This window comes from Pyxicephalus adspersus, chromosome 7 (assembly GCF_032062135.1).
Source record: "Pyxicephalus adspersus chromosome 7, UCB_Pads_2.0, whole genome shotgun sequence".
Taxonomy (NCBI): Eukaryota; Metazoa; Chordata; class Amphibia; order Anura; family Pyxicephalidae; genus Pyxicephalus; species Pyxicephalus adspersus.
The window spans coordinates 66454300-66480307 of record NC_092864.1 but is presented as its reverse complement, the minus strand read 5'-3'; the positions used below and the strand labels follow the sequence as shown (position 1 = coordinate 66480307).

At 35.0% G+C, this 26008-nt stretch overlaps 1 protein-coding gene across 1 annotated transcript in view; it reads right to left on the bottom strand.

The window, feature by feature from the left end:
• Nucleotides 1-26008, bottom strand: part of PGAP1 (post-GPI attachment to proteins inositol deacylase 1) — a 47598-nt gene that overhangs the window by 2772 nt on the left and 18818 nt on the right. Inside the window, exons 8-23 of the mRNA XM_072419154.1 lie at nucleotides 23940-24045; nucleotides 22991-23046; nucleotides 21762-21845; nucleotides 20046-20092; nucleotides 18306-18357; nucleotides 16558-16635; nucleotides 13392-13467; nucleotides 12277-12350; nucleotides 12149-12200; nucleotides 9366-9432; nucleotides 6903-7011; nucleotides 4708-4746; nucleotides 4209-4370; nucleotides 3252-3457; nucleotides 2488-2620; nucleotides 1249-1299 (exon numbers count right to left, since the gene is read on the bottom strand). Of these exons, the coding sequence (XP_072275255.1) occupies nucleotides 1249-1299; nucleotides 2488-2620; nucleotides 3252-3457; nucleotides 4209-4370; nucleotides 4708-4746; nucleotides 6903-7011; nucleotides 9366-9432; nucleotides 12149-12200; nucleotides 12277-12350; nucleotides 13392-13467; nucleotides 16558-16635; nucleotides 18306-18357; nucleotides 20046-20092; nucleotides 21762-21845; nucleotides 22991-23046; nucleotides 23940-24045 (1392 nt within the window). The remainder of the gene's footprint in view (nucleotides 1-1248; nucleotides 1300-2487; nucleotides 2621-3251; nucleotides 3458-4208; nucleotides 4371-4707; nucleotides 4747-6902; nucleotides 7012-9365; nucleotides 9433-12148; nucleotides 12201-12276; nucleotides 12351-13391; nucleotides 13468-16557; nucleotides 16636-18305; nucleotides 18358-20045; nucleotides 20093-21761; nucleotides 21846-22990; nucleotides 23047-23939; nucleotides 24046-26008) is intronic.

The following is a 26008-nucleotide window of genomic DNA, read 5'->3' as shown; positions in this document are numbered from 1 at the left end:
CAAGTACCAAAATGAGTCTATTTCCCAAAAAGCCCAAAGTATTCCATTCCTACACCAAATTTTTAAACAAGATCTCCCTACACTTTAGCTGTCACCAAGTTTATCTCTTTATTTAAAATTGAATTTCAGACAACACCTGGGTATATAGACAAAATACAACTGTTGAAGCCGTTCACAAAATGAAAAGGCAGCAGACTTATGAGATGTATGTTACTTTGCTTTCTTTCTATTATAAATCTACTTGTTAGCACATGGACAGTGCAGCAGAACTGAACAACTATTTTTACATGTATACAATTCGTAAATACTAAAGTAAAAGTCTGTGCCTTTTAGATCTGGAATTGCTGCTCCAGCAGTGCACACATTGCACAAGGTAATCAACTCTGGGCAATGTCATTAATCACAAAGCACACAATTACCAACAATATGGGACATTTTGATACAAGGAAATTACCAAAATCAATAAATCATAGTTGTAATATCTATAATTTAAATGTACTTATTATCACTATGCTACCAAACATTGAAGATTACTTACCGTTATTTAGTACTCTAATTTTTCCTCAATATGTGCTATGGCCGATGCATGCATGAAATATGAAAAAAAAGCACCAACAAGCAGGCTTTAAGCATTGCCCAGAGACCAAGATCTCTATATATCAGCATCTAAAAGGTGGTCTAGGTGAATTGATTTGAAATTCAACTCCTTAAATAATGAAAAACCTTTTTGGTTATAATTATTTTACTTTGAGGGGGCTGGTATTACTGTCAAACTTGATGTGTGCAATCATTTACTGGCTACAGGAAAGCAGTTTGCTTAGTATTCCAGAAGTTAGAATACCCTGTAAAAGAAAGCAATCCTAGCCGGAGCAAAGAAGGGCAAGAAATACTGTCAGCTACTTATATGTTATCAGATGCTTTCTAGGTTCTTAAGGGGTTAATTGGTTCAAAATCCTCCCAACATGTGAATGAATAAATATACTGGGCACAAAAAAAGTAACCTGTGTATTTAAGCATGCAGGCTTATAGAGCTTAAATAGAAGATAGTATGGTCATTTTGGAAAAGAATATTCTTTGTAACATTTGTAAGTGACCTAAACATGGAAAATTTTTTTTTTCTTACGGTATTTTGCATCACTGAGAAAATGTCTATATCGATTGTGAACTCGGCACACATTACATATATGTATGTAGAATTCACTTACCACATACAACTTTAACACATGAAACTAATCTTAATATACTCACCTTGTTGTTTGAAGGAGGGTGTCTCTCAAGATCAGACTGCATATTCACAACCTGTTAATATACAAAGCAGCTTTTTTAAGCCTAAATTTATATTTTAAAGGAGAAAAACATTGTGGCTTTTTTGTGTGACTCCACATAAAGCAGAGAGAAGATCCTGGGAAACTGCTGCTCTCCCTGACAGTTGACATAAGTCTTCTGGTGGCCTTTCCCACTAAGCTCTTTTGGCAAATTTACAATTGTGTCATTCTTGCTATTTCTTAATGATTAATTAAATATACTCCAAAGGATATTTAGTGATTCGGAACTGTACTTGTATTTATCCCATGACTTGGGCTTTTCAGTCATCTTGAAGTGTTTTTTTGTGGTGTAAATTATGGTACCAACTCATATTACACTCACATTACGCCTACACACAGGTGATCTTCATTTAACTATGTGATTGTGGAAAGGAAATGGATATGTCAGTGATGAATAAAATTAAAAGGGGGGGGGGTATACTTATACAGTCAGGTATTCTGTGTTTTTTCAGTGCCATTCATTCAAGTCATTTGCAGAGATGTGTTCATCTTGATAATAAACACTATTTCTGGGAATCCATATCACAAACAAAAATTAAATGCACTCCGATTCAAAGTTCTATGACAATAAAGCATAAAACCTTACAAGATGAAAATGTTTCTTAAAGCCATTGTAGTCTGCTAATATTCCATCATCGGTAATATATTCTTAATAATAAACAGGATTTATATAGCACCAACATATAACATGCATTAAATAGGGGTTGCAAATGACAGACAGATACAGACAGTGACATAGAGATAGAGATATACAAGCATAAAAGAGCTTTATGTAAAATGCTCTATATTTTGGCAGAGATGATAAAACTGATTGGGATTCACAGTGCTTCCCCGAAGAATATAATTGTTTGTGTTTTGCCCTTATTTTGATTATTTGCAGGCTATGCTTCATAGCTATAGCTATGAAATCTGTATAACGATTACATAAATATGTGACATGTCTTAACATATTTGTTCATACAGCAGAATTGGGACATATAGGGGAAACAACAGAAAAGAAGAGACAAGAGGCACAGGTGGTGAGAATACACAAAAGACATGAATGTGAATAGGCAACAATCATCACAAAATATGTTGAAGAAGTAACACAGGGATAGACCATGGAAGATGAAGAACATGGTGAAACTTTGAATATTTCATGCATTTAAAGTTATTATATTACCTTCAGTAAGTAACGAATGAAAACAAGTAAAATGCTCAAGGCGCCACAGGTCCTCCAACAAACAAGAGAGAATAGTAATGCCTCTACAAAAACTTTCTTTGCCAATCTGCTTTCATCTGGAACATCTGCATTTCTATGAAAAATAAATCTATGTAAGAAACATTTGTGAAAACATATCTGTCAGCTTTGAAAATGTGTCAAACACAGAACAGAAACCCAAAATGTGTATTTTAAGGAGAACTAAACCCAAATACACTATAATACAGTTTACCAGTCCTCAGAAGTATGGTGTCTGAACTAGTTTTCATTTTTCTGCTATTACAGAAACTATCTATTGATAATGCCAGATATTGGGTCCCTGTCTCTTCCTGTGAGTTGAACAAACAAAAAAAAAAATTTTGTTATGTAATAAAGTTGAACAAAGACATATTTGAGGTCTACTCTGGATGGAAATTATGGATTCCTACATAAAGGTATAGCAAAGACACCAATGACAGGATTTGTTTATTTTCAAGATTACTATAGAAAATAAAAAGGTTTATTCATTCATTATAATATGGTGTAACCGTGCAATGTTTCCTTTTTGCCCCTGGGCCAGTTACATGCCTGCTTTAACACAGCAATGACACCAATTAGATCCATGTGGTTTTGCTAATTTTCTTTTGAGGAATATTAGAATGTAAATTATTGCAAGAAAAAGCAACTTTAGCAATTGGTATAAAGAGATTTAATATTGTAACAGAAATGGGGGTTTGTACTCAAACCTTTTAACTCTTCTCCACAATGCTGCCAACATTCTAATCATTGCCTTAAAAAATATCCCACTCCAGTACGCTACTCCAGTCCCAAACATGAAGAGAAACAGAGATGCCAGTGGAAATAACAATCCTAGAGAATGTAGTTCAGATGAGTCCATCTGTGGCAACAATAGGTTATTCCAGGCATCTTTAAACCAGTCATAACTGTAGAAAAAAAATCAAAATTATCCTTTCAGCATACCAAAGGCAAATCTATATTTATATGTGTACATACATACAGCAATTGCATTCATCAACAGTTACCTATGAAATTTAAAAAAAAGAAACAAAAACAAATAGGTTGCAATTTTTCAGTTAAAAAAAAACTCATGCAAAATCTTGACAATGTTTTGTGATGTTTACTTAAAACATTTTGAGTAAGAATCGACACACACTAAGTCTTAACAAAAATGGATTATCAATGTCATTTCTTTTTAAATACTAAAGAATATATACATACATATATATATATATATATATATATATATATATATATATATATATATAAAACATTAAAGCGAAGGGAAGCTGTGGAGGGGGGGGGTTTGGCCTCACTCACCTTTACATTCGCAGATCTGTCGATCCCTCCAGGGGTTTCCTGGATGTGCTCCCACGTCGTCCCTGTGCGGAGGAAGCGTGCACTGGGTGACGATCTCACGGTGAACGCGTGGGATTGGCGTTTTTTTTTTTATCCCATTGAAGACAAATCAGCCAGAAACCTCTGGGGATCCATGACATATGTATCACGGGAGGCTCTGCGCTCCCGTTCTGGCTTTACCCCCTCCCCCCAAAAATCAAGGCATTTTTTTACCTTATATAAAAGAGCTGTCGTCTACCCTTTTATGTGAGGTAAAACGTTTAGTTTAGGTCGGCTTTAACATACCCAGTCTGACTGAGCTGGGGAATAAGCTAGGGAAATACTCATACCCAACCATCACAATATTTGTTAAGACAAAACAACGAATAAAACTCTATGAAATAATAGATTTTACCTTTGTTGAATAAGCAATGCAATTGTGCTCCATATGCAAGTAATAGGTTGGATACGATATAGACAGGAAGAGTCGCCCCATGAAATCTAATCATCTAGAAATAAGAAAAAACAAATAAATGCTTCTTTTCAACTCAAATCTTTCTTTCCAATTTTTATCTACAAATGTTTTAGTCATTCAAAATGAATAGTACTACCACAAGTCACACAGTGTGCAGGACATTACTGTGCATCATAACAGAACATGGTTAAATTCTTGTTTTACCAATCATTGCCACAGCATGTTAGTGTAAATGGGAATTTTTTTTAAAGCATCTAAGTGTGTTTGGACATACAAAAAATAGGTATGAATTTAACGCATTTTAACAAAATAGTGTATTGTTTATTTTCATCTATTATGACCGTAAAATGTAAACTCCTTGGTTAACTTACCTGCCCCAGCATTTGCAAAAATGAAGTGTAAATTGTAACCTAGGCAGAAAAAACAAAGGTTATTATTTACTAAATTTAAAAATGCATAATTTACAGACAAAGCTAGTAAATTTATTAATGTGGATATAATTCAACATTCAGGTTAAGAACATTCTCATATATATGCAAACAAAATAATTCATAATTCACTTTCACAAGATCAGACAGCTCAAATGTTTTCCTCTTAGCCGGTATGTCCTGACGTGCCAGATTATTTACCTCTCAAATCTGATTATTGGGCCAAAAAAAAAAAAAAAATCAACAATTAGCATGAATTGCCCGAGTATGCCATACAGGTGCTGTCCTGAGTGTAATTTTGTAGTTTTTCCAGTGCAGTAGGTAGAACAGTCACTTCAAAACTGCCTACGCTATCTGCCAGCAGTGTGGTGCAATTGTGGTGTGCAGTAATTGCACCATCACCACCAACAGCAAAGTCATTTTAAAGGAGGGAAAGGACCCTGTAGTGTGCAGGGCCCTTTCTTAAGCTCACTTCTGCTACCATCGGCCCTAAGATTGGAACTTCTCAACTCCCACAGCTAGATAGTTTGGAAAGGGACTCGCTTATCACTTTAAAGGGGTTCACTGGAGCGATAGTTCACTTCACAATATTACAAATTGAGCCACATTTCCTCCCCTCAATCTTCCAACTGACTCTGAGTGAATCCTACTGCCATTTTGATGGAGGGAAATATTCCTGCAGTGTGCTCCAGTTATTGCCCCATTTCCCTCAACAAGGTCTTCTGGTGAACAGACTAGTTTAACGCCTTTAAATATTTGAACATTTCAGTGAAGTCAGTTTTAAGTCTCTTGTCTTCCATCTCTACCTCTAATAGTACAAGACAGGGATGTCCTTTATCTCCATTGATCCTTCCTATTGCTTTAGAACCCTTTCTCTGTTCTATTCAAATGCATTAGGACATCTTCAGAAAGGACACTTTACAAAAAGCAGTAGCATATTCAAACAACTGTTTGAATTTCATAGACATAGTTCGCTTTCCAACTTTATAATCCATTTCTTCAAATCAGAAGCCTTTATTCTAAACCTGTCCTTTTTTCTAATGCTACAATTTCAAAACCTCTTTCCCAATTAAAAATAAAAAAGAACAATAAGGCCAACAAGTATTTGGGCACAATTATCCCCAGATAAAGATGTTTATCTTTAAACTTTCTCCTATTACTTCAAAAACTTCAGGGAGATTTACAAAATTGGCTAGTTGTTCCCTTCACATGGTTTGGACACATTAATCTTGCACTGAGCATTAGGATGAACATTTTATGCGAATTACTCTACCTGTTCCAAACTCTCCCCAATAAGTTACCTCCTGCATGGTTTTGTTCTGGCCACTCAACCTTTCTTAGATTTATATGGTCCCATAAACAGGCAAGAAATAGTAGTATTGCATTTAGCATCCCCAAAACATATGTGGACCTATATGTGGACAACAGACAGTTTCAAAATGATGATACTTATGGATTTCCACATACGAATGCTTTCTTTAAAACTTATGTTTCACTGTAGCCCCATTCCTTCTCCTACAGAGCTTAGGAGGGGGATTATAGTATTTTTTTTTCCTTTTGCTTGCACCTTGCATACAGAGACCAGACAGTGCTCCCCTGCAAACACCTTGGCCAACCCCAAATTCAGACACCCTCTGCAACAACACCCAAATATTTTACTTGTGCAACTTTATAATGCTGGCCCTCCATTTACCTTTTACTGCGATTAGTCCTCCATTAGTGGGACTCTTTAAATTTAGTTTTTGATAACACTAAATAGCAGGCTAAAATATTTGCTGCTAAATGTAGAACATATATAAGTAGTGCACAGGTGTGTAGGGGAAGAAAGAGCCTATTAGCACTCTATAGACGCTTTACAATATATCTTTGACAAAGCAGCCACTGCCGAGTATAGTCAGGAGGTATACCTTGATGTGTAGGCTTTTCAACATTACATTTGCTTTGCTATCTAATAACATTTTCACTTAAATTTTTACATGAAATCTGACACTGTAGTTTATCCATTCATAGTTTATCCAAAACAGATTTATTAACAATAATATCATTGAAATTATTACATGTATAGGAAAATATAATTTTTCTAACAAAGTGAAAACCTGTATGGCAACAGTGCAGGGCAATTATTGTATGTAGTTTACCTCATAATGGCAATCTTGAGACGTGTAGAGCATTAAAGTCACCATTCTACTGTCATTCTGTGGTTGTGGCTTATGAAGCTTAGCATACAGCTGCAGACGTACATCATTCCTAGGTTATTAGGAAAATATACCGATATACTTGATTTAAAAATGGATGAGTACTGAAATATATTTGTATTAGATATATGTACTCTGTGGAGAATGTAATATACATTTTCTTATTATAACATAATTCTGTGTTGTAATTATAACAAAATTATATTATTAATATTATTTTCATTATGGTATTGACATCACAATATCTTCATTGTTCTAATTTGCCCTACCAAAATTACAATATGTCAAGCTGCTGGCACTAAGGCTACATACACACATTGGACTTTTGTCATTGGAAAGCATCTTTTGACAAAAGACCGAAAGATGGATGGACAAGTGCTGTACATACAGCACCATTCTGCTCTATGAAGTGGGGAGGGGGTAGAACGAGTAAGCCACTTTCATTGCGGTCGTTCATCGCTTGTGGCTCATGGATCCGCCAGGACAGATCTATTACCAAGTTGAATGGCCGCTGTAGACATGTCAAATACTCGTCCGATACCAGCTCTAAGGCGATAATCAGACGAAAAATCATCTGACATGTACGTAGCCTAACTGACAATGTTACTATTGTTTTTCTTAATCAAATACTTAAGGATTATAAGTAACACATTTTAAGAAGTTAAAGAGACTTTTACATAAAAACCAGGGTGGATTTATCAAGCAGGACGCGGACAGATTTAGGTACAAGCACAAACTGACCTTCCTTTTATTTTGCAAAAGATTTTAGGTATCTTTTCTGCATTTGTGACACTTCCTCCACAATCCTGGAAGGCCAATTGAACCACTTTGGGGAAATCTCAAACATGCAGTTCATGCAAAATAACTCAATAATTTATGGGATCCGGAGGTTTTTTGCCAGGAAGAATGGGCAGCTTTGCCACCCGAGAATTCCAAGGCATCATTTTTACCAACTATCAAAAAAAACTGCACGCTACAATTATTGCTAAAGGGGGCAATACACAGTTGAAAGAACTAACGGTATGCAAACTTTTGATCAGGGGCCATCTCGTTATTTTCCTTATTCCTTTGTTTTTTAATGGTTGTGTTATTCTGTGATGCCTTATAGTTGGATTTGGATCCCATTAAAAGTAAATGAAATATGTTTTAATAGATCACTCATGTTTTCTTTAAAGAATGGTACACATTTTATAGGATTTTGCCTTGGTATGTAAACTTATGAGTATAATACAGTTTATTAAATTTGTGACTCTGGGAAATTGTTTTGTTTTTTTGTGCATCTGAAGTTTCTCATTTATCCAGGTCATTGTATATCTCGTAATAGTTAGTCACATTAAAATTGATTTGTTCTTGTAATATTGAAGATGTGTAGCAGCCTTCTAAGTTGCTTCTTTAGTTCACTAACTCTCTAACTGCCCATGTCTCCAACCCCACGCCTGTCCCACTTTTGCAGCATCTGTTAGTGTATCTAGCATTGAACATTTCCAGAAATGGTGGATGCCTTTGTGGGCTGCAGTACACCATGGTTCCTTCCACCAACCCCCCTACATCACTACAGGACACAGTAGAGAAATAGGGGTTTTAAAGATGGAGCAATGAAGTGAAGCATGGGACACATGCAGCCTAAATTCCAAAAAGAATTGAAAGTAGAAGACATGGATGTAGGCTGCAGAGGAGAAATAGAACATACAGGACATTTGGGAGGTGAACATAATAGTTCTTCTCTTCCACAAACCAGACTGTAAACACATCCTGCCAAGTTTTTAATGAAATGAAACTGGGATCTGTTGATTTCTTTAAAAAAAAAAAAAAAAACTGGAAAAGGCAATTGGAGTATAATTTTGTCAAATCTCAGTATTTTTGTGTCCGCCAACATTAGGAGACTTCAAATGCCACCCGCCACTTGAGTTGATTCTAAATTTGCAATAGTTGTATTGCTTTTTTCCATACTACATAACTATAAATCTGTGGCATAACAGACAAGCAGACCAAACACCACCAAACTGCCCCCTCACTATTTTAATAAAAGCTCCTGATCAACTGATTAGCTTTGCACTATTTCATCCCATTTAGGTCTGTGCAGTGTTCAGGCGATGTGATGTACCTTATTCTTCATTATCCAAAACATAATTTGCCTCATATCATTTTACATTTTTCTCTGAATGTATTTCAAGTTAAACATATACTTTTATATTTTTTACAGTTTCCCTGAAAAACAGTGGGAGTTAAAGCATCCAACTGAAATATCTATCAGATATCACAGATTACAAATATAAAGGATTCTACATTAAATATTTACCTAACAGCCATACATTTTAATGTCTCATATGGTTCATTTATTAGAAATCCTTCTGTTCTAGGACTGAATGCATGAAAATGTTTCATCAAGAACAACACAAAAAGTACCTTGATGTTCTAATTATGTCTTCCTGTGACCATGGTACATGTAATCTAAACATATCAGGCGTGTTTCCTGAAAAAAAGACCATAGAACAGTTATATTTGCATAAAGGGCAGGATTTGTTAAAACAATGTTTTATGCATTATTGTAACACGTGCTAATTGTGGCAAGATTAAGAAATCCATGGAATTACACTTGCTGAATGGATCTCTGGGGCTTGACAGGAAACCTAGATTACTATGTGTATTGGAGGGATTATCTAAATGCTTCCATAGATACTGGAAGGAAAAGGAGTATGCTGGGGTCGGATACAAAAAAATAAAAAATAGAAGCTTTATCACATAGATGTGTTCAGAAATCAGGTTGATATGTGAATTCAAACAGTATTTAGAAACAAAAAAAGGGAACAGATTATCTGTTTTTCATGTGTCAAATCTGCTTGCACACTGCACTACAGCTATTCCTTCTCTGATTGATAGGAAGGCCAATCAAAAATAAGCATATAACCACAGACTACGTTTCCCAGCATCCCTGCATTAAATGGCAAACAGTATGTCTACATAAGGCGGTGGGATTTATAGTTAAAGAAAGTAGGCAGTGAGCAACTGTAAGATTTGCTAACAAGAAACTAAAAGGGAAGGGTGTCAAAGTGAAAACAGGTCTCTACTAGATGAAACAAATGATATGGAAGCAGGGTAGTGCTAAGTAATGTACCTGATTGTAGGATACCAAGAGGAAGGCCAAAACCCAGATATAAATGTGTATGTATACAAATGAATATAATACATTGGTTGCTACAGCATAAAAAACCTAAACCTTCATGTTTAGGTGTTCAATGTTTAATGTTTTCAATAAATTGTTCCAAATGTGGTAAGAAATCTCCATAACTAATCCAGTGTGAAAAAAATAGGTTTAAAGGTCAGTGGCCTTTAACCCTTCATTCCAGTACATTTGTTAAAGTTTGTCCCTGGGGAAAATGTATTGCCATTGTAAGGGTATTGCACTGCTTTTCTTTACCAAATAGCACTGGTCGTATAACAGTGTACTAAACATAAAATATAGATATACTAAAAAGGTAACCACTCTGCTAGGCTTATGCAGCCACGTGCAAACGCTTGCACAGGCATTTGCAACAAAAAAATATCCTTCCAGTGAAAGCAAGTTACCACTCCTGGGCGCATAGTGTTGGCAGTATGTGTCCAAGGAAGTAAACCATTGTAAAATTCCACTAATTTGAAAATGTCGGAAAGATGCTGAATAGAACAAACATAACTGGATAGCCTGCAGAACAAATTTCATGTTTTGGTTCTTAAAGGAAAACTTAAAACTATGAAAGATAGTTTGAAATAAGATAGTTTGAAATAGGAGATAGCAGGCCAAGTGTCTTATGGCACATCAGGAGGTCTCTTGTAACATGCACTCAGCCACAGCATTTCTGATTAAGTGCATCTTAAGGGGCTAGGTTCAATCTCAGGCAGTCTCTAGAAACACTGCAGCAGTACCCATGAATTATAGGCAGAGAAGTATACTTGTTACCAAAAACTTAAAAAAAAAAAACTTTAATGACCCAAACTTTAGCAGGGGGTAATTACTTTATTATTATTATTATTTACTAATTTATTGAAGAATATTTTTTCTCTCCTACCTTCCTTGCTATAAACTTGTATATAAATCACACAAAATAGTAGATGTAAGTAGATGTTAAATTTCTCCATCAAGCCAAAATCTTGAATTTGGGCAAAGTATTGTGGTATCATAGGGGGCCACAACTGGTGCCATAATTTGGGGATAGACACCTTACCTGCATCTAAGACATACAAAGAAGTGCTTTTCGTTGTGATGCAGAAGGATGAAACCCGACTGAAGTGGAATCTTTTTATCTACATTTTGGCAATATCAATCTAACCTTTTCTCAGAAAGCTCATACCCCAGGGCACTCAAGACATCAGATGCTATAAAACATCTTCCAGGGCCCTTGTTACAATGCCAAACAGTCAGAAACCCCAACAGAGATAGTACACCGGATGGAAAGTACCAGTGCATGGGATTTAAAAACCCCTGATCTCCTGATAACTATTGCTAAAGGAGGATGCAAATTGTCATATTAGTCACATGTGAACGTAAGCCCTGGATCCCTTTCCTACCTCGTAATACAAAAGGCATGAAATCTGGATCAGAAGCCAATTTTGAATAAAGCTGTGAAATCAAATAGTGCACTCATCCCTGACACCTACATAGTTTTCAAAGTGAGTTAACAGGCTATGGTCATTACCAGAAATTAGAGAGGGTAGAAAGAAAGATCTGAACAGTGGCACTTATAATTGGAGAATGTACATGTGTGGGTATGTCGGACAGAAACCATGGCAGAGCCACAATTGTCGAAGACACATGCAAGTTTAACCTATTGTTTCCCTCTGAAATCTCTGCACCAATTAAGTACTCTGTTGAGTAGCTTTATAATAAAGCATCATATCAGGTATACCTATCCTAACCCATGTTGCTTTATGAGGTGTAGAAAGAGAAATTGAAGTTGAATAAAAAGTGAGGCTCTGGAAAAATGTAGAGGAATAAAAACAGGTAAGATGATTTGGAGAAGATGCCGTATTTTAGAGAGCAAAGTCATTCTAACAAGACTGCATTGTCTGAGCCTATGTGAATATATTTAATTGACCAATACATATGTGAAAACCATCATTAATGTAGCCATTTTGATCTACTATTTAGATCCAATATTTTGTATTAAGCATCCTGGTAAACAGAATATTTACCAATATTTTACTTTACTTACCTTTGGATTCCTTGCAGCTCTTCTCAATCAAGATGTCAAATGCTTGGTAGATCTGTGTGGAGGGAAAATAAAAATATACCACTAGAAACACAAATAATAAACTCTACTTATGCACCTAAAGAATGTACCTTGCTAAATCCCTGAAGTTGTAAAACATGAAGCAATCCAGAAGAATTAATCTTTATGTGACTTGATGAAAAACCTGCAAAATGGTGACACATGTAAACAGATTGACTACTAGAGAGAAAAGTAAAAATATATGTAGTTTAATATTCTAATAATAATAATAACTATATTACACACACGTCAGAAAGTATTCAGACCCCTTCAATTTTGTTATGTTGCAATAATTTTTGCTGCACTGAAGGTTCCGAAGAGCAACAATGGTCTTCATAATTCTCAGATTAAAGAAGTTTGCACAACCAGGACTCTTCCAAGAACTGGTCGCCGGAACAAACTGAGCAATTAGGGGAGAGGGGCCTTAGTGAGAAAGATGACCAAGATCCCCATGGTTGGTCTGACTATGCTTTAGAGATTTTTTGTAGGTTTCCATAGATCTGTGCTTTGCAACAATCCTGCCTGAGAGCTCTGGGAGCTCACTTAGTTTTACAGAACACTTCTAACTTCAAAAAGGTAGAAAATGTCAACCATTTTGTGTGAAGACACAATGCATGACAGTTGTTTGCTAGGTTACACTAGAAAGTGTAGAGATTCCTTTATTGTCACAATCAAAAATTAAATTGGGAGAATTTCTGGTCATTGTTGGCCATTTATGATTACCCAAAAAAACTGCTTTTACAGAAGACCCGCTAAAGGTTCAGGAGAGCCAGCAAGCTTTGGATATTTCTTGGAATAATATTTAAAACCAATATCTAAAAACCTAAAGTTTAAGCAGAAGTGCAGCTGTTCTCACTTGTCACTTCCACATAATAACAAACACAAAAACAAACTCAGCCTATGATTGCAGGTATAAACTTAAAACTGCTGAAAATAGTATAGTAATAGTGGTAATGTTCGGTCACCTTCTAATTGAAATCTAAATATACGTATTTTCCTGTGCTTCTGTATAATATAGCCTAAAACAATTTAATTTCATACACAAACTTATAATTTCTAGGCTATGAATAAGTTTGTGTATAAAAAAATATATATATATATATATATATATATATATACACACACACACACATACATATACACACACACACCTAAATGATGATAAACAGGTATCCTTTTTACATACCAAATGAAAGGGCATGCGGAACAGTCAGTTGCTCGGTTTTCAATTCTTCTTTGAAAAATTCACATTCCACTGAAAACTAAAACAGAGTAATTTTACACACTGCACATAATTCTCACTCGAATGTCACAAAATATGGTATTACTACATTAACAGAAACCCCATCAGGCACATGCTTATTTTAAATTTAGGGTAAGCTAAGGTATAAATATAATATATACATCATTGGACCATGAAATGTAAACCTACAGAGTGCAGTATATGGAGGACCATGTCTGAGGAAGTTGGGACCATTTAATCTTTTCATCCTTTGGGACCATTTACATCTAATCATTAAAAAAAAAAAGAATGTGGCACAGATTGTGGACATTGACAAACTTTGCAACTACTTTTTTGTTGCCATGTGAATACAAATTCTAGATCCAAGCAGTGTAGAAGCCTTTGAATGGACGAGCCTTACCAGAAGGTACACTGAGGAAATGCAAAGCATATTGTTACACAGACATATTAGAGTTGTAGGAACTGTGAAGAAGAGGAAATCTAACCAGATTCACAAGATCCTCACAAAAACTAGACATGTTGTACAGACAGAACATACATTCTTTATAATAGGTTTAAGCTAAAAATCTTTATGTAAAAATATAATATACATCATATTTGCTCAATAAAAAAAACAACAGCTAACTGCACAAGAAAACAGATGTATTATGCACTAAAGGAAATCTATACCAAGAGGAATACCGAAACTGTCATTGTTGACCTCCTATGTAATGTATGTTCTGTCTGTACAACAGGTCTAGCTAATATAATGACACGATGGTTCCAATACTTCTCTCACTGAAAAAGCATGCAGAATGTAAGGCCACAAGTACCAAATTGCATGCTTGTTTTAGCTCAATGACACACAGTACTGTAGTTTGAAGATCAGTAAGCTGGACAGCCATTATAGTAATCACTGCATGAAAAGCCTGCTCTTAGGAATCGGTTTTAGTTTACATAAAGGGTTCACACAAATACATCTATTCAAAGGACAGGCTAAAGTTTTCTGTATGGTTGCATATTCACAACACATATATGCACAAGATTGGATAACAATTTTCAGGACAGTAAATGGTAGAAAAGAATAAATATATTCATACAAAAAGGGCGTGCTCTATTAAAGCTCTCCAAGGCTGTAGAGGATACATTTTCATCAGTTAAGTTTTTCATTCAAGTTTCCATTCAGTTAAAATCCAGCAAACCTGTAATTTTCTAGCAAATGTTTTAAATCCTGGACCAGATGTATTCCAGGTCTGCTGGATCACCCAGCTTCACTGATGAAAATGTTTCCTCTAAAGCCTTGGAGAGCTTTAATAAATCAGGGCCAATAAAAGACTATGCCTTTTACTGGTAAGAACCAACAGTCTCCAGATTTTTTCCTTTGATCCCACTTAGGACACAACCAAGGAACATTTTATTTATTCAGTAAACTATGCTGGATAAGTAATTAGTGATAAATCTAATTCCACACATGTAGTGACAGTAATATGTTTACAGTCACAGATATCCTGCAGGTGAAACTACACCATAACAGAGGTTTATAGTCACCACAGTTTTACAAGGCTAAGAATGTGTGTGTAGTTTACACCTAACTGCGCAAGCCAGCAATGTTTTCCAAAACAATATGTAGTAATGTTAGATATGAAGCCTTGGTCTTAAATGACAGAAATTGAACAGGTACAAAGGCAATGCTATTGCAATGCTGCTATTACATTCTTTTTAGATCCTGTCTCTGTAACCTTTTTCCAGATGGTATTAAGTGTGAAGACTGAAGCAGCACTACTACTTCAGCATACATTGTAAAACAACTGCCCAAGGGAGGAATGCTAATAAATGCTGTCTAAAAGCAAAATACTTTACTTTGTTGTTGATGGAATGAGCATTGGTAAAATACCTTTCAGTATCAGTTGAATTGATGTGACTATGTTCCTTTATTGTCAGCTCAAATCCAACATTATGAATAATCAGAATAGAAAGCTTGAACAGATACACACAAGAATGCACCCACAACTTTTGAAATAATGTTATTTTAAAGTTGTTTCATTATTATTATCATCTTTAAGAACACATTCGTGACTAAAAGTAGTAAAAGAAAAAGGTCAGTGCTAATTTAGAGATGTTATACTGGTTGTTTAAAAGGAGAAGTACAACTAGATGCATAAAAGTTTATATGAGCTATATAGTAAAGTAAACTAGACAGTAAAATAGAGCAGAGGCTGAAGGGAGAATCAAATTGCCTTGGTGGCTCTGTTGTAAGTGCAAAAGATTTCCGTTGTGTGCCAAAAACTAAATTAAAGGAAATGTTGGGTTTAGAATCAAAGGAGGCTACAATACACAAAGAGATTCAAAGCAAGAGATCAGAAAACAAATGCACATAATGGATCCATGTAAAGAGTTGTTCTACTTAAGTGTCTATTAAGATGGTTGATTGAGGTTGAGATGATCAGAAATTGCAACCTTGGCATAGGAGTTTTGGAGACTGGGATCAGTTATAGCATGGAAACCTATTACATTACATTTGTGTTCCCTACAGGTTACCTAAATTTACTATAGCAGCTCTTAAGTTGCACACCAAAAATCTAAGGTATGGGTCAACTGTAGGGTATATATGGGGAGACTATGAGACTTACTAAAATCTTTGATATAACATATGTGAAAGAAAATGTTTTAAAAATAGTATTTTGCATAAATTGACCAAAATACCTACTGGCTAGCACTGCAGAAATTAATATGTTGTTTTTGACAATTATGGAGATTACACTAGTAACTAATGATCTGGTTTACATTCTTGACATACATGTTAATGTAAAACTGGTTTCAACGCACCATCCATACACAAAGCTACACTGACCACTATGGGCTCACTTATTGTCCCTTATATTCTTTTCAAATGGATAAGAGGATGCAGCAGCAATGACGTCAGCATGAGGGAACAGGAAAGGACATGCTAGTGCGGGGGCACCTGCAGCATTGAGGAAGCGAACCCCCCTGCACCTGGAAGCAGCACAGACAAGGGAAGTGGATGGAGGACGTTTTGTAGACTGATCATTTAATGATTATTTCTTTCTATGTTGATAAATAGATCGTTTTCTAAATTACTTTCTCTGCAATAAATAAAAAAAATACTAACCTCAGTATCGTTTGTTGGAGGCTGATAAATTACAAAATGTGTTGTGGTCAGGAAGTTGTCCAATTTTAGTGTAACACTCTACAAAATAAATACATTTATATTGTAAATAACCATAAAGTGAATCATAAATATTCATCAATTGAAATACACGTTCAGCAGTAATAAGTATCCAAACAGTAAAGTTGATGCAGAATTACACAGAGAGACTTCAGTTTCTTTGGGTCATTGTAGACTTCAATTTGTTGATTAATCTTAATCCCCAGATGAAACCAAAACTGAAGAAAGCAAATGAATGATAATAATTAGCATGAATAAGTGTAACATTTGAAATGGAAAAACCCATTGTGTAGATGCGCTCGTCAGTAGGTATCCAGTAGGTTCCAGGACTTCTCGTGGATTCTAGTTTTATTTGTTAACAAATTGAAGTATTACAATTTTGTACCACCTACTTCCTGTGGCTACATGTTCTGCCTCCTCATAAGGACATGTTTTCCACTGTAATGCAGGGATGCTAGGAATTGTATTTGGGCATCTACAGTTCTTCCTGCTTTGGGTGTCAGGGGGTCACCCATTTACAATCCTCCGTAGACTGATTTCAAGTATGGGAGAACATTCAGCATGCAATTACATCTCCCCATAAAACATGTATTCTGCTTACACATTTGCTTACATATATGGTTTGTTTATATATATATATATATATATATCTCTATCTCTGATTACTTTTAGAGTGTGCCATGTTCAATTTTGGGTTAGGTTGGACATTGAGTAGGAAGGATTTACCTTCAAGGTGAACCTGGTAATGTATTCATGCTAAGGACAGATCTCAGACTCAGACTTTCCAGAGGTTCTTTGAAATGGCCATCACATATATTTACAATAACCACAATATCAGAAACTTTTCATAAATAAGGTTTTTGTACTGAATAGGTGGTATATTATTTCAACCTTTACAGAAGCCTACAAATATGCCCTCTTACCTTCCTTAACAAAGATGTTCTACTCGTTTACTAATCACCTTACTCTGTCAATGACGCAGCAGCCATTTGCAAAATCAATTTTAATATGTTTTCCCTGTAAAAATTCTGTGGTAGAGTGGGTAATGTATAACAAACCAAACAAAGCATTATAATTTAAAAATTTTAAAAGGACCCAAATATATGATATATCCGTTTTTGATACAAAAGTAAATTTTTAAAGGCAGTATAAAAGGGCAAGCTGAATAACATCTGCACTAATATTTCAAGATTTGAAAAGAATATTGTTCCTGCAGTACAGCTAAGTCTATGGAACTGTAACGCTTTGTTTAATACCTGACAATGCAAGAGGCTGCCACAGTTGTTGAAAAGCAACTAAGAGAGGACAGTTCACCTTAGGAAATTTGAAAAGACTAGAAAAGGGAGTTTTTATGTTGAACACGACAAATAAATCAGTGGTGTATAATAAAATTACAATAGCAGATACATTTAGAGTAAATAATGCAGTTGATTTACTGAAGGAATGCAGGAAGGTCATTTAGGAAATTATATTATACCCTTGCAAACGATATTTCTCTAAGCTTAGCGAAAAAAGGTAAAACTGTGCCGATTCAACCATCCTATCACGCGCAAGCAAAATTTTTGTTGTCCTTAATTTGCTATGCAACAAAGTGCACCCTTTTCACCATCAACTGAAAACTGCTTTTAGATTTACTAAATAGATCTCTAAATAAAATCATGCACGTTGTATAATATGGAAATTAACCTTACCTTTGCTAAAGGAAGTAATTCTGCTTTCCATGAGAGGTCTTCAATTTTCAAACTAAAGATAAATAAGGTTTTTAAAATAAAAAAAAGTAAAATAAACACAAAATCTCTAAGCACTAAAAACATTGCCAGGCCAAGTTTTCAAAGCAGAACACCAGGATTCCTTTCCTCAGAAGCCTCCCTGGTATTTTTTAGTTACCAAAAAAGAAAACAAACACATGATTATGTACTCTGTAAAGCATATGTAATATGTTGGCGCTATATAAATAAAAGATAATAATAATAATAATAATATTCTTTTTAAACAGCCTTTTGCCCAGTGTGATGATGACACCAGCACCTCTGCTTCTTTACCATCCACTGAAAATGGATATTTGCCTTACAGGCAGTTGCATTATTTAAATAATGTAATACAGATATAGATAGGTCAGAGAATTCACAAAAAATTTGTCCCTAAATGTGATCTCATTAGGTTTGGTTATCTAATCAGATCACATTTAGGGACATATTATTTGTGAATTAAATATAAATCTTGCTTAAAACTACTTTTACAATTTTATGCATTTTTATGCACATTTTGAATCATTTGGCTAATCAATGATGGTCACTGACAGAAAAAGAAGGCAATACCAAAGGATAAAGATTTTTGAGTTCCATAAAAACTGAAAGGCAAGCTAAAGGATTTTTTAAATAAATAGGTCTACAAAATCAGCCAGATAGTTTATCAATTCAAAAAATACAGCCCCATAGCTACTTTAACTTAAGTGCCCTCCAAAGTTTAGAGTAAATACATGTTTTACAATTCTCAAACAGGTTGAAAGAATTTCAGATGACAGGATTCACAGACGTCTTTTGTGCTTAACAACATCTTGTCTTCAAGAGTCCTCACAGAAGTTTTAGATAAAAGTACGCAGTTTTAGGTTTGAGAAAAGTAAAGCACTATGCCAACACCAAACTCTTATCCTAATTATTATAATAAATATGTTAGAAACCTTCAATAATTAAACTAAGCACATGATACAAAAAGATTATTTATGAATGAATAAGCGGAGGTTGGTGCCAGTGAAAGCTAGATATCAAAGTAGTTGTTGAATTCTGAGGTATAGGCAGCGGAAGAGAAAAGTCAGACATTAATTTTCCTCAAAGGAGTAGTGCCCCTTCCCACCACATAAGTACTCTACTGGGGCATTAAGCTTTGCTCTGTTGGGCACTTCATGCCTATACTATCTATGGGCCCTGATTTTTCAAAGCTCTCCAAGGCTGGAGAGGACACACTTTCATCTGTTAAGCTGGATGATCCAGCAAACCTGGAATAGATCTGGTCCTGGATTGAAAACATTTGTAAACAAATAGCAAATGACTTCAAGTTTGCTGGATCACCCAGCTTCACTGATGAAAGAGTATCCTCTCCAGCCTTGGAGAACTTTGATAAATCAGGCCCTGTAAGTGAAGATGTGAATTTACGTAGCATGCCTTTTTATGCTGTTGGTGAGTTCCCAAAACAAAGCCAAGGAGCTTAATGAACTTTTTGCCTCCAGATTGTATTTTTAGTATAATGAAAATAAGTCCCAGCTCCTCCTTTTGCTTTTTGATTATTAGTCAAATGTCCGTCATTTTGTTTTAATCAAAAGAAGAAACAAAAAAAATTCACATTTTTCACTACACAATCGTTTTTGACCTCCATCAATAGTGAACTAAGATTCAGATCATATTGGGATAGACTTCAACTTAAAAACAACTTACCATTTAGTTGAATGTTCTTCACAGCCAAAAATCCAACTTAGAGTGTACTGTTAAAAGAAAAAATTAACTGTTTTTAACTGCTCTGTTTTTTGGAACAGCATAAAGTCAACACGTAATTAGGATGCTTTAGCATTCTGCAATGTAAAAATTTTTTTTTGTTTAAAAAAGAAGAAACGTTACCAAGTGCGTTTATGCATGTGATATTGTGAGAATCATGTAAGAGTAATGTATTTCGGAGTACTTGGAAGTGTTTGGAAATTTGCAATACTGCAGGGTCAGAATTGTAAGGAACAGAGAATCATATGGATTTTGTAAAGTAGATTTTCAAGTGGTAAAGCATATGGTTTACATTTTGTAATATACTTTCTGATCGAGCAACAGAACCTGCAGCAGATGTGGTATAACATGTTTGAAAAAATTAAGTATCGTCCATGAAATATCCCTTAAGGACATTGAAAGTTCTCATATGAAGTTTTGGGAGGTTCAGTTAGCACGTTGTTCTACCATGCTTTGTCCTATTTACCCAAGTGAATTGTGGAAGAGAATGTGAGCTGTCTTTGCACTTTGATTCTCAACTAGTTGTATCTAAAATTGTGCATTCTGCCCAAGAATTGCTTTGTATGCACAATTTTATTGTTGGATCAGTGAATGGTAATGGAATTGGGTTTTCCATATAAACAGTGCATCCTAGACATTAATGCTTTGTATCTAGGTTTCCTTTACTAGCAATGTTAATGTGTTCAGGAAAAAAAAGCCTATGTACATATACAAATGTAACAGACAACCTGGTGAACTTTCTTGAATGAATTATTACAAATCTGATCAGTTGCTGTGGTTGTTATAGCTGTTAAATCTTCTGTAACACTTCTAACCTTCCACAGCCTGGTAATTATATACAAGCTTTAATGTCTTCCTATTTCCCACAGATCATGTTATGGAGCACCATACTGGACCATAGACCAGCAAAAGCTGACCATACAGATGAAATATATTAGAAAATGAACCGACAACCAAAAATACTTGTATTCTTATTTTTGACATGCAGACATACTTTGCATTCCATGTCCTAAATGCGTAGTCTGAGAGCTGTGGTAGCAGGCTTATCTCTGCACTGTGAATATAGAACAAAGGGAAATCTGTAAAAATTTTTAACCTAAAGCTGGCCATAGACATTGGTGAATGGGTGGATGTGCATGCATGACTGACCGTCTCACAATGCATTTTGGCTCAATGTCTAACCTAAAGAGTGCATCTGGTTGCACAAATATCAAGAAATGGAGGGGGAAATGGGTTTAGCAAGTCCAGGCATCAGCTTTATCTTGTGGAAATCAACATGGACATGACAGGTTTTGTACCCGTCAATTTATTTGGTCATTTAGGGCATTCCTATAGACAGCTGCTTGTCATTTAAAATGACTGGAAATGGGCACATCTGGTGACTGTCATCTAACATCTCTAAGCACGCATTTTTTTAATCCAACTTTTGAAAGAAACAAGTGCTTTAAAGTTATTTGTAACCTGATCAACATACATTTATTTATCCTAATTAACTGAGGCATTATTTAATATTCCTTTAGCTTACAGCAAATGATACCATAATGTTACTACAAGATACATGCTTTTTGTCCTCCTTCAACTATCATTTAATGCCTAAATAAAATATAATATACAATAAACATTATGTTTCACATAAACGCTGACATATTAAATCCTTACCAAGTGTGTGCTTCGACAATGAAAATGGCTAAAATTGTCCCTTTTATCCACAAGGGGAAAGGCGAAATAGGTTTCATTGCATGCCTGTTAGTAGAGAAAAACAGGTAAAGACTAGCATTAGCATTACAAAACTACAAACAATGTACTATGGCTATTAAACAATGCTTCCAATTGAATAAATACTTATGATTATTGGGCTATTGATACTATAAAAGGAACAATAAGTACCTCAGTCAGATGCGTGTTAAAAATTTTACAACTTAATGAAGAATCTCCCTATGAAATGGCGCTTGCTATATATATATATATATATATATATATATATATATATACACACATACACAATGGGTAGAGGTATAGCACTCTGGCCTTTGCAGTGCTAGGTCTCAGGTTCCAATTTTGACCAGGACACCATCTGCTTGGAGTATGCTGGTTTGGGTGGGTGTCTTCCGGGCACTCTGGTTTCTTCACACATTCCAAAAACATTCCATTAGGTAATTGGCTTCCCCCCCCCCCCCCCCCCAAATTAACTTTAGGAAGACAAATGACTGAGGTAGGGATTTCAGATTGAGAGCCCTTTCGAGGGACAGCTAGTGACATGACTATGGACTTTGTAAAGCGCTGCCTAATATGTCGGCACTATATAAATACTGTGTAATATTATTAATTATATAATATTGGGTTTTAGAGCTCAAACTATTGTTAGGATGAGTAAATATTTCTGTACCTTGCTCACTGGGGGACTAGTACCGCCCTATGAACAGCTGTGTAAATAATGTAGCATTGTAAGAAATACTGTATTCTACTATAAAATGTCAACCTGAAAAGAGTTCAGATTCAGGTGAGTGTCTTTATAGACTATAGAGGCCTTTTTTTGCCAACTGAGGTGATTTATGTACAGCGGTGCTTGAAAGTTTGCAAATCCTTTAAAATGTTCCATATTTTTATATGAATTTATGATTATGGCAGGGTCTTTCACTCACATCTCATTGCCTTCTCATTAGTTGAAATGTCAGAATCAGACTCTGACAATCAGACACGTTATTGGATCATTTTTATCCCTTTTAGAAATACATGACCAAATATAATATTTTTTGTTTCACTAGGCTTTCTTGATCTAATTTTAGGGCCTGTTTGAAAACCAGATGGTTTTAGGTCACATTCATATAAACATTATAGAAAATTTTAAACTTTCAGGCACCACCTACAATAAATGGGAAAAAACTTACACCAGTAACTGAGTGTTTCCAGTTTCTTGTTCCAATAAAAACCCAGGTTGAGGACACTAAAATTAAAAAAAAATTATACAGAAATTAGAAATTATACATTTAATGTAAAATGAAAACAGATATTCTCTTTTTATTGTTTTAATTTTTTAAAACATTTACATTCATATACATGAAAAACTGTAAACATCAGTACAGTGACATCAAAAAAAGATGTACACAGTGGTCATGTGCAATATTTCCCTAAAATAAAAAGCAGGATAACAAAAATGGATAGAAAAACTAGAGTAAGTTGACTCAGAGAGGAAATTTCTTTTGTACAGGCAAGTTATAAATATAATTCTATATTCAGAAGCAGGAAAGACAAGGTGTAGTAAGAAAGGTCGGAAGCAATCAGCAAAAGAAGCTTCCGTAATTCTTCTGGTGCAAGCTTTCTTTAAACAGAGAAATTAATTTTTTAAATCTTTTAAAATCACACCAGGTAAGTAGCAATTCAAAAATCAGTTTTTGAAAGTTTTTAGACCTAATGATAAATTTCATCATTCTAAAGCACAAAGCAGCACAAGTTCTTCAAAGTGGAACTAAACCCATTGTTAGTCACCTGTCTCTATTCCCTCAAACCTCCATCTTTCTTTGTTTCTTCCTTGCAATCTCCAGCAATCTTGTTTGGCCAGGCTGGAATGGTGAAACTCCCGCACAGGCAGGCAGGTGTTCATTTATTTCCGGAACGCACAGAGGAAAGAAATCAAGCAGGTAGGAGAGATAATTGCAGAAGGGTCATTGCTGTGATGACCTGCCTGATCATGTAATTTTAAAAGTGGAACTTTAATGCCTGTTTAACTGTACACTAAAGACAAATATTAAAACTGGCTCACAATTTATTTAATAAATTGCAATATTAATCCAGATATTGAAGTATTTTTTTTACAGGATATCTAGATATTCAACATACCTGGAACAATTGTGACAGTTTCATTTGATGACTCATATTGCTTTGCTGGATGTCTTACAAAATGAAGATTTAAAACAGACTTTCTTTTTTGAGGATCATTTGTGATCTATGCAATAGAAATCAGATATAAAACTTTCTAAAATATATAACTGTAATGAAAAACAGACACAGTTAAGAGATAATAAAAAAATAATAATAAAAAAAAAAAGATCATGAAACATAGGTTTCTTCTGTTTACCTAGAGATAGGAAAAGTAGATATATTCTGGATAACATATAGTTTTGCTAAAGAGTTGTGTATCAAGAATAAACTGCCAAGTATTTTGTTTCCATAAAACAGTTTGTGTTTTTGTTTTATCTCCACCCTGCCGATTCCCTGCAGCCACTTCTGATGTAGATGAACCTAATTGTTCCAACATTGTTCCAACCATTGCTGTGGACAACTTTCCTGATGGGGACAACAGTAGACTGGTAGCACAGCCATTTTAAAGTATTCATTGACAATGCAGGAGAACACTGGGGTGACAGCTGTGACCTCCTAACAAAAAATGTCTAAACAAGGATCATTAAGGCAGGAATAGCTAATATTATGTAAAAAAAAGCTGCAGATCTAAAAACATGAAACATTACTTAAGAAATTGCATAACAACCCAAAGCATAATTAAGACTTAAGTGAGATGTTACATTGTTTGAGAACATCTCCTGCAAGTATAATTTAGACATACCATATTTATCTTTGTTAATTGACGGAGGTATAGGGATCTGGTTAAAATGAATTCCAAAAATTAATAACCTGAGGGTCCAGGATACCTAGCATGCACACTTTTGGTTCAATGGAACCTTAAAGATTAACAATTAATTGTTGGAAATACTTTGTGCAAGTATTACGTTTTGGACAAAAATATGTGAATGAAATTTCCCGTTCCAGAAGTGAATCTAGTGCAGTGTTTCTCGACCATGAGGTTGCTAGGGGTCCTTTAAACAATGGGCAATTTGTGCCTCTCAGATCAGTTTTATTGATACTAATGATCTTTTTGGCTATCTGTAAAGTATTGGCCAGCAATGCAAGAGGCATTTTTCCTTTTGACAACCACAATATTGTACTGTGAGGTGTGAGTGTAGTAATTAGAGTAGAGGTTCCGTGAAGACTTGAAAGGTATAGATTATGGGTTACCCTATGTTGGAATGGTTGGGAAAAACTGATCTAGAGCAGTCCCAGAGTGAGAAGCAATTAATTGTTAATGCGGTGTTACTATACCGTATGCAGATAAAAACAACTGGATAAGTTTGAAAGAGAGAAATATGAACACTTGAGATAAGTCACTGTAATGCCTCTAACTATTGCTTAATTGTAATTGGACCATGATCTTGTATCAATAAGGCTTTACATGTTATTGTCATTGGAAAGTGGAAATAGGTGAGAAATATATATGTAGTTGAAAAAATAAAAGGTCTATTTTATTGTTTGGATCAGTAGAAGTGGTGAGAGCATGTCATAACAGTCGTTATCTAAAGAACACAAATTTAAAGGAGGTCTTTGTTTGTTGCTGTTGAAATGATTTTAGTGTGTCTGTTGAATATAACTGTGTTAGGTAACCAATTCCAGCCTTTATTAAGCATATTGGACTCTCTAATGCTTGTAGTTCTGATAAGTGATTATTATTAAAAAATAGGGGAAGTTAATAATGTTTGCTTTTTATTGAAATTATATTAATGAAGCTTTTTATTTCTTTTGGTTATCTGCAGGCCAATTTTTCTAATTAGGTTGGTGTAGGTACAATAAGCTGAGCACCACTAGCAACACAGCAACTATATCCATCTAATTAGCCCATCTTAGCCACCCCATCTTATCCATACTGAAGGTTTGTCTTTCCTTTTTCATTTCAGTGCTCCTCAGCTCTTTCAGGTCTTTTCACATTTTGCATACATGTAGATTTTCCAATGTTGGCTGCCATTTTTCTTGACCAGCTATCACAGAGAGTGTCATTGCCAGCGCTAGCTGTCGGGATGCTTAAATTTCTTTATCAGGCTTTATATATTTCTAAAAACCCCACACCTTTATTCATATAA